The sequence below is a fragment of the Dipodomys ordii genome, unplaced genomic scaffold (genome assembly GCF_000151885.1).
Source record: "Dipodomys ordii isolate 6190 unplaced genomic scaffold, Dord_2.0 Scaffold98, whole genome shotgun sequence".
In the NCBI taxonomy this organism is placed as follows: domain Eukaryota; kingdom Metazoa; phylum Chordata; class Mammalia; order Rodentia; family Heteromyidae; genus Dipodomys; species Dipodomys ordii.
In genome coordinates this window covers 4,102,839-4,119,707 of record NW_012267314.1, presented here as the reverse complement: position 1 = coordinate 4,119,707, position 16,869 = coordinate 4,102,839, and the positions used below count along the sequence as shown (strand labels likewise).

General features: G+C 46.1%; 1 protein-coding gene across 2 annotated transcripts in view; it reads right to left on the bottom strand.

The window, feature by feature from the left end:
• Window positions 1-351: 351 nt before the first annotated feature.
• The window catches only part of Zbtb2 (zinc finger and BTB domain containing 2), a 29,218-nt gene continuing 12,700 nt past the window's right edge, over window positions 352-16,869 (bottom strand). Inside the window, exons 2-3 of one of the 2 annotated variants that reach the window (XM_013027012.1) lie at window positions 6,941-7,125; window positions 352-1,766 (exon numbers count right to left, since the gene is read on the bottom strand). In XM_013027012.1, the coding sequence (XP_012882466.1) occupies window positions 395-1,766; window positions 6,941-7,113 (1,545 nt within the window). In that variant the 5' untranslated portion in view covers window positions 7,114-7,125 and the 3' untranslated portion in view covers window positions 352-394. Of the gene's footprint in view, window positions 1,832-6,940; window positions 7,126-16,869 lie in introns of those variants that run through there. The other variant, XM_013027013.1, reaches the window with a different exon arrangement.

Here is a 16,869-nt window from a genome sequence, read left to right as displayed (position 1 = left end):
TTATTACCCAGGGAGTCATAATTTCAGCTTACCAAATATATTCTAGTTGGTTTGTGTTTGTTATATACCCTTAATTAGTTCCAAGTACGCTTTTAAATAATCGAAAACTTCTCAAAACCTATTACACTTATAAGGACTAAGGACCATTATCTTCCCACCTCCCCTGGATTAGAGGAAATGAATTCCAGGCTTAAAATGCACAGTCTTTTTCACAAGTGGGGCTGAGGGGAAGAGAAGGGAACAGAGCCTGCTTGAATCATGCCACGTACAACTATGGTTCTGAATGCTGGGAAGGGAAAGAGGTTTTTGTAAAAATTAGTTTTTTGTGGGTTTGTGTGTGTGTGGGGTTTTTTTTGTTTGTTTTTTGTTTTTGTTTTTTAAAGACAAGTAACATTCAGTCTAACAACACGGTTTCCTGTTCTTTTTTGATGGAGGCTAGCACTGGGTGGTCGGGTTCCGTGACTTCGGAGTCCCCCCCGCCCAGGAGGACCGACCGCCCCTCGTCTAGGGCGAAGACATCGGAGCCCTGGTTTTGGCATGAGTGTTTGACCACCTCGTTGGGCGTGGAGAAGGTTTTGTCGCACAAGTTGCATTTGTAGGGTTTGTTGGTTTGCACCAGCATGTTGTCCATCTGGCTCCCTTCCTCGAACGTGCAGAGTTCTAGGGTCTGTTTGTCCACCATGGTGTAGGTGTCGATGCTCTGGTTGAGGCACACGTGGCGGGCGGCCTGGTTGGCCCGGCAGAAGCTCTTGTCGCACGTGCTGCACTTGAAGGGCTTCCCCGTGTGGATGTACATGTGCTCGCGCCAGTGGCTCTTCTGGATGAACTTGCGCCCGCAGATGGTGCACTCGTACTTGCGCCTCTTCACCTCCCGCTCCTGGTCGGCCTGCTCCAGGTTGTCAATGTCCGCGATGTCCGAGGGGGGCGGGGTCTCCGACTGCTGCTGCCCGTCGATGATCGGGGAGTCCGAGATGTGCTGCAGCTCGCTGTCGCTGATCATGCCCGCCTCGGGCACCTCCATGCTGTCTTTGCCCAGGTCGGCTGCGTTGGTGCAGAGGGACAGGGGGACGCGGCTCTCCCCGGGCTGGCTGGAGGTGAAGGGGACCCCGGTGTGAATCTGCAGGTGCTCCCGCAGGCTGCTGCGCAGGGTGAAGCGCCGGCCACACAGGTGGCAGGCGTAGTACTTGGGGAAGCTTCCGTTCCTCTTCATGATGCTCGGCTTCACGTGGGCGATGGTCAGGGCCGCAGGATGCTCGTCCGAGGAGGAGGCCTCCAGGTTGGTCTCCTCCCCGGGCGGAGGCGGGGGAACAGGAGTGGACACAAGTTCCGGAGAAAGCGAGGTCTGCAGGGGGTCGGCGGGGGTCATGTTTGTCCGATTCACCTGGGCCAGATTGGAGGTCAGTTGGGACAGCTGGGGCGCCTCGGGCACCGGCTCCCGGCTCATCCTGGCTGGCGGAGGCCTGGGTTCCCGCCCAAGTTTTTCAGGGGCGGAGGCAATCTTGCTGGCTTGCCTCAACTGGTGGTCGGCAATCTGAATGCCATACAGTGAAGAAGCTAGTGGGAAGACTTGGTCGGGATGGGAGAAGGTGCCCTGGCTGGCGAGGCTGGCTTCCTGGATCAGGGGGTATGCGTGCAGAAACTTGATCCCCTGATCTAAGCGCACGGGATCGATCAGCTGCGGAGCCATCTTGCCTGTGTACATCAGGTGCAGGAGATAGCTGAAAATGTCGGGCTGGATGTCGGTGGGCTTCAATCGCACACACTCACTGGAAGAGACGAGAAACAAAGCCCGTAAGTACATGCCACTCGGTGTCTCACATGATAACAGAATCTGTAGGAGAAAAAAAACAAAAACAGACAGACACTAGCAAACAATGAAACAGAACTCTCTCCTTACTGACTGTTAGATCCTCTGGCCCCCGCTGAGCTCTTAGTTAAATCTAGGGCTCTGTACTATCCAATCCTGAGCTCAAACCTTGTCAGGAAAGTGAAACAGCCCATCTAAGAAGGAGGATACGAGGAGCTGGTGAGCATGAGCAGTGTAAGGGCATGTCATCAAAACTGTTCATGCCCCCCAGTTCTTGGCGCTGTGTGACTCTCTCTCGCAAGGGCAAAGGTGGAGGCATGGCAAGTGATGGGAGAGCAGGTCAGGCCAGCCACATTTCCGGTACCGCTAGATGGCGTGAAAAAGAGGCCTACGAACAACCTGTTCCTTATTACCATCAGCCTCAGCCCTGCTGAGGGGCTGTACAACCACGTTGCCATCTGACTGACGGCCAACAGTCAGGGAGAGGTCGCAGGAGTAATGCCTTGCTCAGTATCAGAGATGTTAGTGGTATGACCGACAGTTGAATCTAGGCCTAATTTCTAAAACCACACCAAGAACCTTCAATACAAGTACCCAGTTGGGCCAAAGAGGGCAGAGGTTGATGACTGATTGACAGATGGAACCAGAGAGCGAATGTAGCTGATCGTATGGCTGCTTTTCTAACTTTTAGACTCTACTGCTTGCATCATTTCAGAAACAGCAACATCCTGATTGAGCACCAATGGCAAGGAGTAAGGACTGTTCTCAGACCATCAGTAAAGACAGAAGTTCTAACACAACACTGAAAACCAATGCGATGCATTATCTACATAAATAAGGTGTATGATACATCCAGAGTGGATATGTTCTATGCATATGTGTATCTGCAGAGTTTCCTTGAATTATTTTAAAATTCCTAACGATTTTAGATTGTGCTGCTTCTTGTTACAACTTTTTGATTGTTTTAACAATCACATTCAGTGGTTAAACTCTGTATTTTGCACGATGTTAAACCTTGCGCTTTTAAGTTTACCATTTTAGTCTATTTAAAAAAAGGACCTGGGCACCAGTGGCTCACACCTGTATTCCTACCTACTCAGGAGACTGGTATCCGAAGATTATGGTTCAAAGCCAGCCTGGGCAGACAAATCTGAGAGATTCTTATCTCTGGTTAGCTAGCAAAAAGCCAGACAGGAAGGTGGGGCTCACTGGTAGAACAATAGCTTTGAGCAAAAAAGCTAAGGGAGAATGTGAGGCCCTGAGTTCAGGCCCCAGTACTCTCTCTGTCTCTGTCTCTCTCTCTCTCACACACACACACATATACACACACAAAGTAACTTTAATAGCAACTTGTCACAGGACTATCTCAATAATTATTGTACAACTGTCAGTTGTATTTTAAGAGTGAATACAAATAATTCTGTGACATGTTTGACCGAAAAGTATGGAAACCAAGAATGAAAACAAAACATAAAACCTAGCCTAACCTTAACAGGACAAAGGGAGAGGATATCTAAGTTCCTCTTAAAAACACACACACAGACTGTTCATATCCTTACTTGGTGCCTTTTATTTTTATATTTATATTCCTTATACTTAATAGGAATGTCTTTCAGCACAAGGTAGGTTCCAATAATAGCAGGTGTAGAGTGTAACATATGTGACATATTTAGCTGCTCTGGGGACCTTAAATATTAAAAATATTCATCCTTCCAGGGTGAAGCAGAGACTTTCAGGAATGCAAATTACCCAAGATTAGTAGGCTCCAGATGGACCTGGTCCTCAAGGAAGGAGAGGAGAGCTAGAAAGCCCGCAGCCCTCCCCTCTCCTTGCTAACGGGGAAGGTGCCAGAGGAGGCCCTGGTAAGAATCAGCCTCCAGGAAAGGTACTAAGAACAGAATCCCTTTCCAGAAGAGCTCTTCCATGGGCTTTGCCATTTCTCACTTGTGGTTGGACAGGCCATGGTTGTGAACAGTCAAATGTTAGACAGCTACTGCAGTCCCTGATGGCAAGGACAGGAAGAAGTGGAGAAACCCGGAGCCCACACGTCAGCCGGGCTGGAGAGAGAAGTCTCCTGGGCCAGGCAGTTCTGGCCCAGTGCCAGGGAGAGGGACGCAGGGAGGCCCTGGGGAGATCCCCAGACACCAGTTCATTCTGTTTTATTTAAAACATGTCCTTTTCCAAAGCAGAAGCGTGTGTGTGCGCGTGCACATGCGCGTACACACACACGTGTGCGTGCCCATAAAAGAGGTGGAGCTTTGCCAACTTCCCTGTGGCACACTCCAGCCTCCATCGCTCGACTGCTGTTACCCCTCAACCTCACTCTTAGCCACTCAGCTCCACCGAGGGCCAGGCTTGAGCGGCTTTCTGCTCCTCCAGTGTCTTCCCAGCAAAGATGTCTACTTGAAGAACATTTTAGGCAGGCAAAAAAGAAGTGAACAGCATTTTCGTACAACTCTAAGGCCTCTTTCAAACTTCCACAGTAATTTCCTTGTTCAATCTTTCCTTCATTAAAAATTTACAATTAAACATTTTCAACTAATGCTGAGCATTGTATTTAGCAGGGCTTAGCCCTCCGTACTTCTAATTTTGACAGTTCGACGTCTGCCAAAAAAAATGTAGAGACATCTAGTGGTAACTACAGGACATTAGCACTGTCTAAGGACTGGAGGTGTGATTCAAATGGTAGAGCTCCAGCTGAGTGAGCTCCATGTCCTGAGTTCAAATCCTGATATCACCTTCCTCCCCCACTCCCCTTTCCTCAAGCCAACAAAACACTACCTACAGTAAACCTGAAGGTGCTCATCCTAGTTTTAGTCATGGGCCCCATCAAGCTGAAGGCCTGTCCCCAGGGTCTCCCTGTATTTGCCTCAGTGAACTTGAGCTCTGCACGTGGAGGCAACGAGGCCAGGCTGGCTACCAGGCGGCTCCTCCAATGCCTATGTCACCTCTGGTGTGGTCACACAAACTACTGCTTAAACTGGGGTCTTCTAGGATGCAAGATCATCTTCTTTTGTTACAATGACATTTATTCTCTGCCATTTACTTAAATAAGGAATTTTCTCGCCTTTAATAAAAGCCCATTACATTTTCTTTTACTTCTACAATTTAAAATCTTTTCCTTTTTAGAACCATTTATCTGTATGGAACCTAAGTACAAAGCCCCCATTTAGTGACAAATTCTCTAACACATTGAACTTAAAAGGTGCCATCTTACTACATTGCTCAGACTGGCTTTCAACTCCTCTTGATTCTCCTGCCTCAACCTCCCGACCAGCTTAGTGCTGCGGCCAGCTGGCCCTTGCCCGTAATTACACTTGCTGTAATCCTGTGCTGGCCCTGCTGCCGCTCCAGGAGTCCACCAAATGGCTCTCCCCTTATGTGCATACCATTTCATTATACTCTGTGGTGTCTGTGTCCACAAGGATGTGTAAGACCCAGTCTCTGCCCTCAAGAAACTTACAAACAAGGTGTGTACATGAGGAGGGGTTGGGGTGGGGTCTGAGTATACACTAAGAACAGTTGAAGGAAAATGAGGTACAAATAAAGTGCGATGACCATGAGACGATGAGGTCACTTTTGATTACTTGTCCACTTGGTAGTGGAGGGGCAGGAAGAAGGATGTGTGGTGCGCGGGAGAGGTGGGAGCTGGTCAGGCCACTGTGAGGTATGGTGGGGCGGTTCAGAGACACCTGGCAATGGGGCTGGGGGTCAGGCTCAGGCCTGCAGGGCTCCAAATGAGAAGATAAGGAACCTGGACAGTATTTTGGTGTGCAATGCATCTTCTTGGTTTCTGAGCAAAGGAATCACACATTCAAGAAGTTTCTCATCAAAGGAGACATTTATTTACTGTCCTACATTTAAAGCAGTGATTAGCAAAATTAGTCTGACAGTAAAGTACAGCGTGAATGCTTAGATAATGGAGATGAGGAAGAGTGGACCGATGTGAAAGGTAGTTGGAAGAAGGCGTGACCTGGGGATTGGTAAGGTGATCTGAAAGGGGGTTTAAGCTGGGGAGCTTGAAGATAAGAAAATGAGGAGACCTTCAGAGACACCATGCTGTTTTCACCATGCCCGATGAGATAGGAGGTGGGGTGGGGGAGCAGTCAGTCCTAAATGAGCAGAGGCAGCCCTGGAGGCTCTGGAGTAGAGTTCAGGAGACACAAAGATGGGAGGCCAGAGCGAGAAGCTGCAAGTTTCCAGTAGCAAGATAAGACCTACAGGAAAGACACGAGTGTAAGGAGAGTGGGGAAAGCCTGAGGCTGAGGCTCAGGAGGTCAGGGGCAGAGGGCAGAGGGCAGAGGCCAGAGCAAGGGCAGCCAGCACCGCAGTGCAAGTGACAGCTGCTGCAGATGCTGAGGGCAGACCCGGGCCTGGGTGGGGCAGTGGTTTTGGCGAGGTGACCTTGGAGATGGAACTGCGGTGGAGTCAGGGCTGGGGAGGAAGCCGTGGTGCAAATGGGCAGGAAGAGTGTGGGATGCGCAAAGTGCACAAAAGGACACGGGGCTCTTTTAAGGACTTCTGTGGTGAAATCAAAGACAGCAGTGCCTGAGCTCAAGTCCGCATCCCCCACAGGCTGGATGGGATGCAGTGTGGAAAGGGATGAAAAGTATAAAATACAGAAGAGAAAAAAAATGCAGAGCTGGGAGGGAGGAGGATCAATTTTTCTTTGACCTCAAAAGACTCTTTTCTCTAGGATTCTTTGGACAGATGGACAGAAAGATAGAAAAGAGGGAAACTGGGGGAATTCTTGATTGAATTCAGGGGCCTGGGGCTACGGGAGAGAAAGAACTGGGCTTAGAGACAAAGAAGGCTTACTGACAGAGGGGAGCTGGGTGTCATGACTGGCTCTGGGGGAGGAATCCTCGCAGATCATGCAGGTGAAACCCAGGGTGGTGATTTGGAGGGGAGGGGCTCACAAAGCGGGCAGGTTTGGTGAATCTCCAGGGCTACTGAAAGCACCGGTAACCAAGAGGGCAGAGGGCTAAGGTCACAAGGGAACTGGACACCTAGGAGCCTGGCACAGGCAGACAGACTCATGGTCTGGACAAAGGCAAAGAGTGGGCTTGGTGGGAGAAGGGCATGGGAGTTAGAAGTCTACAGCCATTAGATAGTATCAACCACTTTAGTTACCTGGTCTGATGGACAAACAACATCTTAAAGTAATTGGAGAATGAAGCAAGAACTGATTTGTGTGCCTTGAAGTACACATCGCCGATTGCAACCGTGCAGTCACACAGGAAACCAAACTCTCGCTGAGCGTTTAACTGCTGCAGTAGAATAAGTCCATGGTTGGTCAAATCCATTTTTTTATAAATCTGCAAAGTAAACAATTTTGTTTTTAAGAAAGGTGGTTCACAAACAAGAATGTGTCCTTTATAGTCACCAACAGTAACTATCAAAGCTAACATGCCAGCACAGCTCCCATATTGTCAGATGTATAGCTAACTAGCACACTGGTGAATTCCATCCTCAGAACACGCCTGTCAGAACTCCCGTGGGGTGACTCACTGGGATTACACACTTTGCTCAGGCTTACACAGATGATACGTGGAAAAGCCAGGCAAGAACACAGGGAATCTACCTTCAAGCATCAGTCCTTGACCTTGAAAGCATTCAGGACCAGCTAGTTAGTCTTAAAAAAAGATCCTAGGGGCTGGGAAGGTAGCTCAGCGGTAGAGTGCATGCCTTGCAAGCATGAGGCCCTGGGTTCAATTCCTCAGCACCACATAAACAGAAAAAGCCGGAAGTGGCGCTGTGGCTCCAGTGGTAGAGCGCTCTAGCCTTGAGCTGAAGAGCTGAGGGACAGCGCCCAGGCCCAGAGTTCAGGCCTCATGGCCAGCAAAAAAAAAAAAAAAAAAGATCCTAAATGAAAATTCTAAAGATATATCAGAATTTGTCCAATCTTCTAGAGACAGACCAATTGAAGTGCTGGCTGGAGTCACATCTAGGCGGTGGTGGAACTCCCTGCTTTCCACTCCTTGCCACGGATAGAATGGCTGCAGATCCTCTAGGATTGGCGTTAGCCCTTCCTTTTGTGAAGGAGGAACTAGGCTTTGAATGCTCCAGCCCTTCCACCTGGAAAGTGGAGGAATCAAAATATAAACTTTGGTGTACCAACTTCAAATTCTATGGTTTCTATTACTCTCAGACAGCCCTTCAGCCAATTACTCAGGTCTGAATCTACTCACAGCAGAGAAGCTGCCTACTAATGCTTGGCTATCAAATTCTTAAACTGCTCCTTCTTACAGTCAGACAGCTTTTGTAAAGGCCACTGTGGGACTGGGGGAATGACTTAAGTGGTAGAGCATTATTAGCCTAGCAAGCTCAAGGCTCTGAGTTCAACTCTAGTACCACCAGCGCAGCCTGCTACACAATAGATCAATGTACACTTCATGGTGAGAACAAGGGGATGCTTTCTCCCCAAGATTGGGAACAAAGAAGTATATATATGTTCTCTCTCTCCTTAACATACAGCACTGGAAATAACTGACATATAACGAAGGAAGACAGGAAATAAAGGTATACAAACAGGAAAGAATAAACCAACCTGTCCGTATTTGCAGAAGACATGGTTGTAGAGAACCACAGGCATTTATCTGTCTGTCTATCTTAAAAAAAACCCTCCTAGCACTAAAAATGTCAGTAAGATAAACATACAAAAAAATCAACTAGAATTATAGCACTGAATATGTGGACACTGAAATTAAAACTGCAATACCATTTATAACCACCCAGAAAAAAATATATAAAGCGTAAATCTAACGAAGCATGTAGGACTTGCATGGGTAATTATAAGTTGCTGATGAATCAAAGAAGATCTAAATAAGTGGAGAGACACTATATTTATGGATGTCTCACCTTAGTTAAAAGACATAATCAGTCTTTCAAGTTTAGAATTTGACATAATATCTGTTAAAATCCTAGCAAGATCTGTTATTGAGATATAGGCAAGATTGTTCTGCATGTATATGCTAAGGCAAAGGAAAGACAATTAGCAAAACAACTCTTTGAAAAGAATCATATAGCTGCTAGATGCTTACCCCTATAGTTCTAGCTACTCAAGAGGCTGTGAGCAGAGCTTAAAGGCAGTCCATACAGAAAAGTACTGTAGACTTCATCTCTAATTAGCCATTAAAAAACAGGATTGGAGGCATAACTTAAGTGGTAATTGTGCCACGTGACAAGTAAGCCCTGTGAATAGGAGGCCCTGAGTTTAGTCTTGGTACCAGAAAAATAAGCAAAGTAGTCAAAGTAAATAAATAAGAACAATAACGAAGGAAAAAATCAGTCTACCACTTTTAAGATGTATACTGGCAAGAAATTCAAAACTGTTGTCTTAGCAGAGAGACAGGCATGCAAACCAATGTAGGAGAATATAGAAAACACTGTAACAGAGCCACACAGAGTCACACATTTGATGGTTGAAAAAGGCACCAAAGTAATTCAATGAAGGAAGCAGACCTTCTTAATAAATGGTGCAGACAGGCAGGCAAACTGGGAGGGAAGAAGAGAGGCAGAGGAGACAAGAAGGGACTGAGATCTGTCTTGTACTTTATGTACAAAGGAACTTAAAATGTATCATGAGTTTAAATGTAAGACACACACCATAAAACTTCTGGAATGAGGGATCTAGAGCTAGGCAAAGAGGTCCTACACTCAGCATCAAAAGTAGACTCCGTAAGGATAAAGTGATAAATTAAACTGAATCCTAAGTAAGATTCTGTTCCACAGATGAAAAGACGAGGTAAGAAGAGTAGGAGAAAATGTCTTAGAACTTTTGCAAGCTACCCTTCCAGAAACAGGCCACTATCAGATATAGTATTCTCAAAACTAATAACAAAAAACCCAATCAATTAGAAATGTGCAATAGACTTGACTAGATATTTCATCAAGGCAGATATACACATGGCAGAGAAACACAGGGAAGTGCTCAACATTGTTTACTTCTAGAGAAACCAAATTAAAAACACTGCCTGTTTAATGTGCCTATCAGGATAGATAAAATTATCAAAAATCACCACTCAATGGTGGTGAGGATGTGGAAAAACTGGATCACTCACATATTGGGGATGACAATGTAAAGTGGAACAGATTCCTTCCTTCTTTCTCTTCTCTCTCCTTCTTTTCCTTCCTCCCCCTCTTTTTCTTTCTTTCTTCTTTCTCTGTCTCCGTCTGATTGCTAACGTAGCCCAGGCTGGTCTTCAACTTTGACCCTCCTGCCCAGTGCTGAGAATCAGGTGCTGCCATGCCCAGCTTAGTTTTAAATTAACAAGAAATATTCTTTTTTGACTGTGTTTTTAAGTCTATGCACTTGCTATGAAGGATTCAAACATTATAGAAACACAAAGAGAGCTGTCCATGATCACTTTTTAAGACTCTTTCTCAGTGTCACTTTAGGACACTTAATGATGTGAATCATATATTAACTGGCCATTTCAATTTCTTCTACAGTCTATTCCTGAGTTTTGCCCATGTTTTTCTTGGTTTGCTTTTCATCCTTTTTTCTTTTTTTGGTCAGTCGTGGGGCTTGAACTCTGGGCCTGGGTGCAGTCCCTGCGCTCTTCAGCTCAAGGCGAGCAATCTACCGCTTGAGCCACAGCACCACTTCCTGCTTTTCATCCTGATTTAGAAAATCCATCCATCAATGAGCTTTGTGTCACCTGCATAGCTAGTGCTTTCCTGACTTTCTTGGCCTCTCCTTATACTGAACTTTTGTGTGTGATGGGGATGGAATTCAGGGTCTCACACACATTAAGAGTTCAACCACTGATATACTTCCAGCCCCAAGATTTTTGATGTATGATTGCCTTAATGTTATCAAATTTATCAATAGCTTATAGGAGGATTATGGTGTATACATGGATGGTTCTATATAATGCTGTCTACTTTCACATAGCAAAATACACAGCTCCCTCTCTTTCTATAAACAGACTAACAGTGTTCTATTCAGCCCATAAGAAGGAAGTGTGATAAGAAATGCTGAATGTTTCCTTTTTAAGGGAGTAATTTAGGAACATCTCTTAGATCAGGAATCACACTGAGCATAAGCACTCAAATATAGAGGGAGGAACACATGCGATGGCTCTGAGAGATGAAAGGAGGAAGAACACAGAACAAGTCATATGTTTAAAAATTCATGTGGGAGAAAATCCAAAGATCAATTTAGGAACAATCTTTAGATCAAAAATTTGTTTCTCAGAAGAGAAAATCAAAGTGGAATTGCCTGGATCCTCGCAGTGAAGTACTCTGAACGCGTGGGGTGAGAGGCAGTGGAGGCAGCAGAAGCACACGGGAAGGACTGCGTTTCGGGGCCTCGCTCTCCTTTTCCTCTTCATGGTCCCCCAAATCATTGTGCTGAGGGCTTAACTTGCATAAAGACCATGCAGTGCAGGCTGACCAGGCTATCCTACTTTGGAAAAATGGCAGAATTTGCTACCTCTCCTCCAGTGTGGATAAGCCTCCTGTGTCTGGTATCCAGGCCACTTTGCACCGGTGATGTCTTCCCCTCCCGCCAAGATCACTCTGGCCGTTCTCTCCTGCGCATGCTCTGCTGCCCACTTCTTCCTGGGCAGCATCCCCTGGGTGAGTGCATCCTCTTCTACCCTGTGGTCCCAAAGGAACCTTCAGCTTGATCTCAATCAGTGAACTCAAATACCTGACCTGCTCACCCCTTCTCTCGAGTGAGAAGCTGGTGTACAAATCTGTTCTGTATTCAAACTCAGTCTTGAGAAGTCTCAACTCAGGTTCCAATTCTCTAAGACCTTACCCCTCACATCAACTGAAACCCCTCCCAATTCGCCTCCCAACTCTGATTCTCCATTCCTTACCATCCACTATATAACAGTCAGATCTTTCTGAAGGGCGAATCTGATGTTTCTGTCACCTTACTATTGCTTTCTCTGCGCTCTAGACTCCAGAGCTGATTCAAGCTAAAGCTTTTCAGACTTTCTGATTTCACACTTACACAAAACAAACAAACCGCTACACTGAGGCGGGGGCGCTCCAACAGTGCTGCTCTCTATTCTGCGGGCAAAGACACAAGCTAGTCACAGGCCTAACAGGGATGGGAGCGCATTTCCCCCTAAGTGGGCAGAAAGGACGGAATGCAAGTGCATTCTCCCAGAGGAAGAAGAGCAGACACTATATCCAAACATGGAAAATACCCTTTTCTAAATGTAAACACAAAACCTTCTTTTGTGACATTAAGTATCCACTCAATTACTTTTGGACCCAAGATTGTCAGCTTGGGCATCCAGTATATATAAACATTATCAAAAAACACTTGGCTGTAATCCCAGCACTTCAGAGGAGGCTAAGGCAAGACCCCATCACCCCAAAATAACAACAACATCTTTTATTTTTGGGTCCAGTCGTGGGGCCTGAACTCTGGGCCTGGGCGCTGTCCCTCAGCTCTTCAACTCAAGGCTAGCGCTCTACCACTTGAGCCACAGTGCCACTTCCGGCTTTTTTCTTTTTGCTTATGTGGTGCTCAGGAATCGAACTCAGGGCCTCAGGCATGCAAGGCAAGCTCTCTACCACTGAGCCATCTTCCCAGCCCCATCATCTTGTTTTATGTTAGGGAAGACAGAATGTTTTCTGGGCGAGCTGAGCCAGGTAGTAGTTTCTTTCCCAGAAGGTCCCTGACGTCCACCTGCGCAGAGCATCATTTGGCCCCTGAGAGTCTGTAGCACTCCCTGCTGCGGGCCTCCTCACACTCTGCCTCACCTCCACTGGCCACAGCAGAAAGGGTCACTGGACAGAGGCGCAGAACCTGATGGACCTGAGATACTCAGGGGTGGAGTGGCTCAAGTGGTAAAGCACATGCTGACCAAGGGCAAAAGTTCAAGGCCAAGCAGAGCCATACGTATACGGCTCACAATGAAAAAAAAACATATTGACACTGCACTCTGGACCCTAGGGCTGATCCAAGCTATAGCTTTTCAGACTTTCTGAGAAGCATATATATATATATATATATATATATATATGTATGTATGTATATGTATATTATATGTGTGTGTGTGTGTGTGCTGATACTGAGGCTTAAACTCAGGGCTTCTTGCTTGCTCTTGGCTTTTTACTTGTGTAGTGTATCACAAGTATTGAGCCACACCTTAAGCCACACCTCCACTTACAGCTTTTAAAAGTCGAATACTTTTCTTCCCCAGGATGGCTTTGAACTGTGATCCTCACATCTTAGCCTCCTGAGTAGCTAGTATTACAGGAATGAGCTACCACTGCTTGGCTTCAAAAAATTTTTGTTTTGATACATGTTACATTCCAAAGCCTGGTATTGGCACACAGGAGCACGTACTGACATAAGCATGTGCATTCATGCACTTGCATATTTGCACACACATGCACTTCCTTGAGGCATCTGTGCATGTGCCAGTTATGTAGTCCTCCAGATGCTTCTAGAAAGCTAATGGATCCTTATAACGTACTACTTTACCTAAGTGCCTAGTAGGTTACGTAGGATAGTGAAACTAGTAAGTAGATGTTCAGAGAATAGTGAAGTGTTCCAGCCATGGTTTGACATCTAAATAACTGGGTAATTGGGGATAAAAGCTCAGTTTCTTTTAGTCCTATATAGACCTAAAAAACTCTCATCAATTGCACACGTGCTATATTTTGGATGAATTCTTCAGTTTAATGTCATCTGGCATTTCCCCATGGTAATAATTAGTTTTGAATGGTGCTTGGGAGTTTACCATGACCCTAAAGGGCAAAGAGCCTGAGAAGAATGAGACAAGTACTCTGATATCTATTTAAGGGTTCAGTTATCGTAAACCAAGACAATGGTCAGCCTCTGAAGAGATTTTTCAACCCACTACACAACGGGAGGGCTACAAGGTATAAAGACTATCTGAGCAGCACCAGCAGAGCTGTGTTGGAGGGGAGGGCAAAGTACACTGTAGTTCAACTTGAAGTAAGGCGCAGGAGCAGCAATCTGAAGGAGTTGGGCAGGATTAGAAGATAATACCATGATATTTAGAAGATTAAAAAGTCAACAGCAATGGTGATGCATTGACTTGGGATCAAAGCACCCCAGAGGACTTAACCCGTCCAGCTAGGTGGGTTTAGATTTGAGAGCCTGCAGAGGTCCCCAAGGCTCAGAAGTCCAGTGATTGACTTCAGAGTCTTCATGGAAGCCAGGCTATGGGACAACACAGCTCTGTCCAGAAATCGCTGCACTGTTGGCCGTAGGGGCTCTGCCTCAGGGCCTGAGATTCTCCACTGGTGCTTCACAGGGAGCACTCCCACAAATTCTTATGGGTTCTAGTCACCACGGGCCACAACAAAATAAGGACACTGATGGTCCATATAAAATCTCCAACCACTGAACAGTTCTATGGAACTTAAAAGCTTCCTTGATGTATACATGTGTAATTTTTTATATAAGTAAACTAGTCTAGAAGACAAGCTCGTGTCAGATAGGTTAAAAAACAAAAAACGCTTTCCTAAGTCAAATAGAAATAGTCATTAGATAATTAAGACAATCTGTTTTGTAAGTTTCCAGCATTGTTTCCCACTTCGGTATCAGGACACTGAGCAGCTGGCTGTCACAAGCAGGGAGCTTCCAGCTTCTTTCTCTGAGTGGGACCCGTGGGTTTCCCGTCTCGGAATGTGCAGCTGAATGAGACACTTGTAATCGAGCTGTGTTTTCACAACCCAAGTTCCTCCTTCACTCTCCCAAGAAGAACTAAAGACCAAACAGCTTTTGGGAATTGATGATTCACTTTCTAAAGATAATAGCTCTTCGAACACACTAAACACCACTTAGGCGACCCATTTCAAGGGCACTAAAAGGGTCCTCCGAAGTCCTTGATTTTATTTGAGTGAAGCATAAATGAATACTGTAATGCACCAGGCACATCAGACAGAAGCATTACTCACAAGTAAAATGGATTCTTTCAAGTGGTTTAGATCACTTAGCAGGACAAGAACTGCCTTTCCAATTAGTATGATAAAAAATTAATGTTGAAAAAACTGGAAAAAAAATGTTGGACGCCCCATGAACTAAACCTCAGTAAGCCTGCTTATTTCAATTTCAACATATACTTAAAACACAATTCAAAGGTAGGAAATGGATTTTATTTAGTTGTATCGACAGTTTGAGAAGTTTTCTCTAACATTTTCTAAATTTCTTTCTTTTGTATAGGGGATTGAACTCTCTACTCACCCCCAGCCCCCAACATACAAGGGCTTGAACCCAGGACCAACGCATTCTTAACTTAGGCTGGCAGTCTACCACTTTTGATGGTTAATGGGAGATAAGAACCTCACAGCCTAGGCCTTGACCCTCAAATCTCAGCCTCCTGAGTAGCTAGGATTACAGGCTTATGCCACCAGAGCCCTGCTTCTGTTTCTTTAAGCAACAACCATCTTCCACTGTAATTAGAAAAGGGAGGGCCATTGACTATTAGCAGTAACTTTAATATTGGAAAGCACTACATTTCTAAAAAGATTTGCCTGTTCAATTATATTTTGCTTTTGTTTACATTTAGTTTTTAATTCCCAATCAAATTATTCCCAATAGTTTTGGGGTCAGGAGGCTGATTCAGGGGTACTTTAGGAGTGGCTCAAGTGGCAGAGTGCCAGCTTTGAAACAGCTAAGCAAAAGCACCAGGCCTTGAGTTCAAGCTCCAGTTCTGGCATGCACGCGCACATGGGAGAGACACCCACATGGTTGTAACTGGGGATTATATGTTTCAGCCTCAATACACAGCTTCTAACTTGGCTCTTGTACCATAAAATAATGGGCCTACACGTCCTGAATTGCTAAGTCTTGGATAGGGTTCTATAGCTACTGACTCCACATCTTTTTTTTTTTAAAACGATTTTATTGTTATTATTCAGGTTGTACAGAGGAGTTGCTGTTTCATAAGTGAGGTAATGAGTACATTTCTTTTTAGACAGTGTCACCTCTTGCCCTCCCCCCTACCATCCCTTGCCCACAAATTGCATAGTTCACTTTCCACAGTCTCTACTGAGTGACTCCACATCTTAATAGCTATTTCACCATTATAAAAAATTAAAAATATTTTTATTTAGTTTATAGCTTGCTAATAAGACTTATAACCTGAGCACAGTGATGGTTTTAAGATGTTTCTAAATCTAATGTTTACAACTGTAAAAAAAAACTCTTTAAGATGTTCAGGGTCAAGTTCAGAGATTCAAAGAGAAAGAACGAGGAAATGATAAAGGGCCTTTTGCCTGGTGAATCTTGACTCTTAGGGTAAAAATCCCCTGCAGATGGGCAGTTCCTCCTTTCTTGTGTCTGGGGCTACACTACCTGTCCAGCGTTTCAAAGTTCTTACAGAGGGGCACGGCCATGTCTAGAGAGAGCAAGGAGCAGTCCCTGCTAGGAAAATACTGGTCCCAAGCCAACATCACAGCAGCCTGGAGCTTGCTTCCCAGCTTCGGCGCTTCTCAAACATGGAAAGCACGGCCTTGAGACCACGGAGCTACAGGGTCATCTCCTGAGAGGACAGCCGGAGGAAATACACTTCTGTATTATTTCCAATCTCAGCTGGGGGGCGTTAACTGGTCACTGCCGGGCGAGCCGAGCGGGAGGCCCCGCGGGCCAGCCCGGCTCGGCCAACCACACACACCTCCCGAAGTCCGCTCAAAATTCACAGCAGCCTCAGACTTGTTTTAAGCCGTCACTCGCTGCTCAAATCGCCTGTGACTGAAAGGCCCCGTGTCGTTTCCTCTTCCTTTCGCACCCAGGCGAGCAGGTGTGCGGACGGGAGGTGACTGGTGAGTGGCCCCGAGACACACCACTCCGGCCACTTCCGGCCTTTTTGGGTGTCTGGGCGGTTTCGGCACCATGCCAGTTCCTCGGTCAGGCTACGTAAACCCAGGGTCACACGGTACCCAGCGAGCACGGCAGGCTCGCTTCCTTCCTAAGAAGTACCTGGACCGGCTCGTCCCGGGCTGGTGGCAAGCCGCCGGGCCGGGGCCGGGGCCTGGGCCGGGCCCGGGACTCCTCCGGGAGCAGCTCCGAGGACAGCAGCACGGAAGAGGAGGCCACAGATGTGGGCTCCATGGACGCC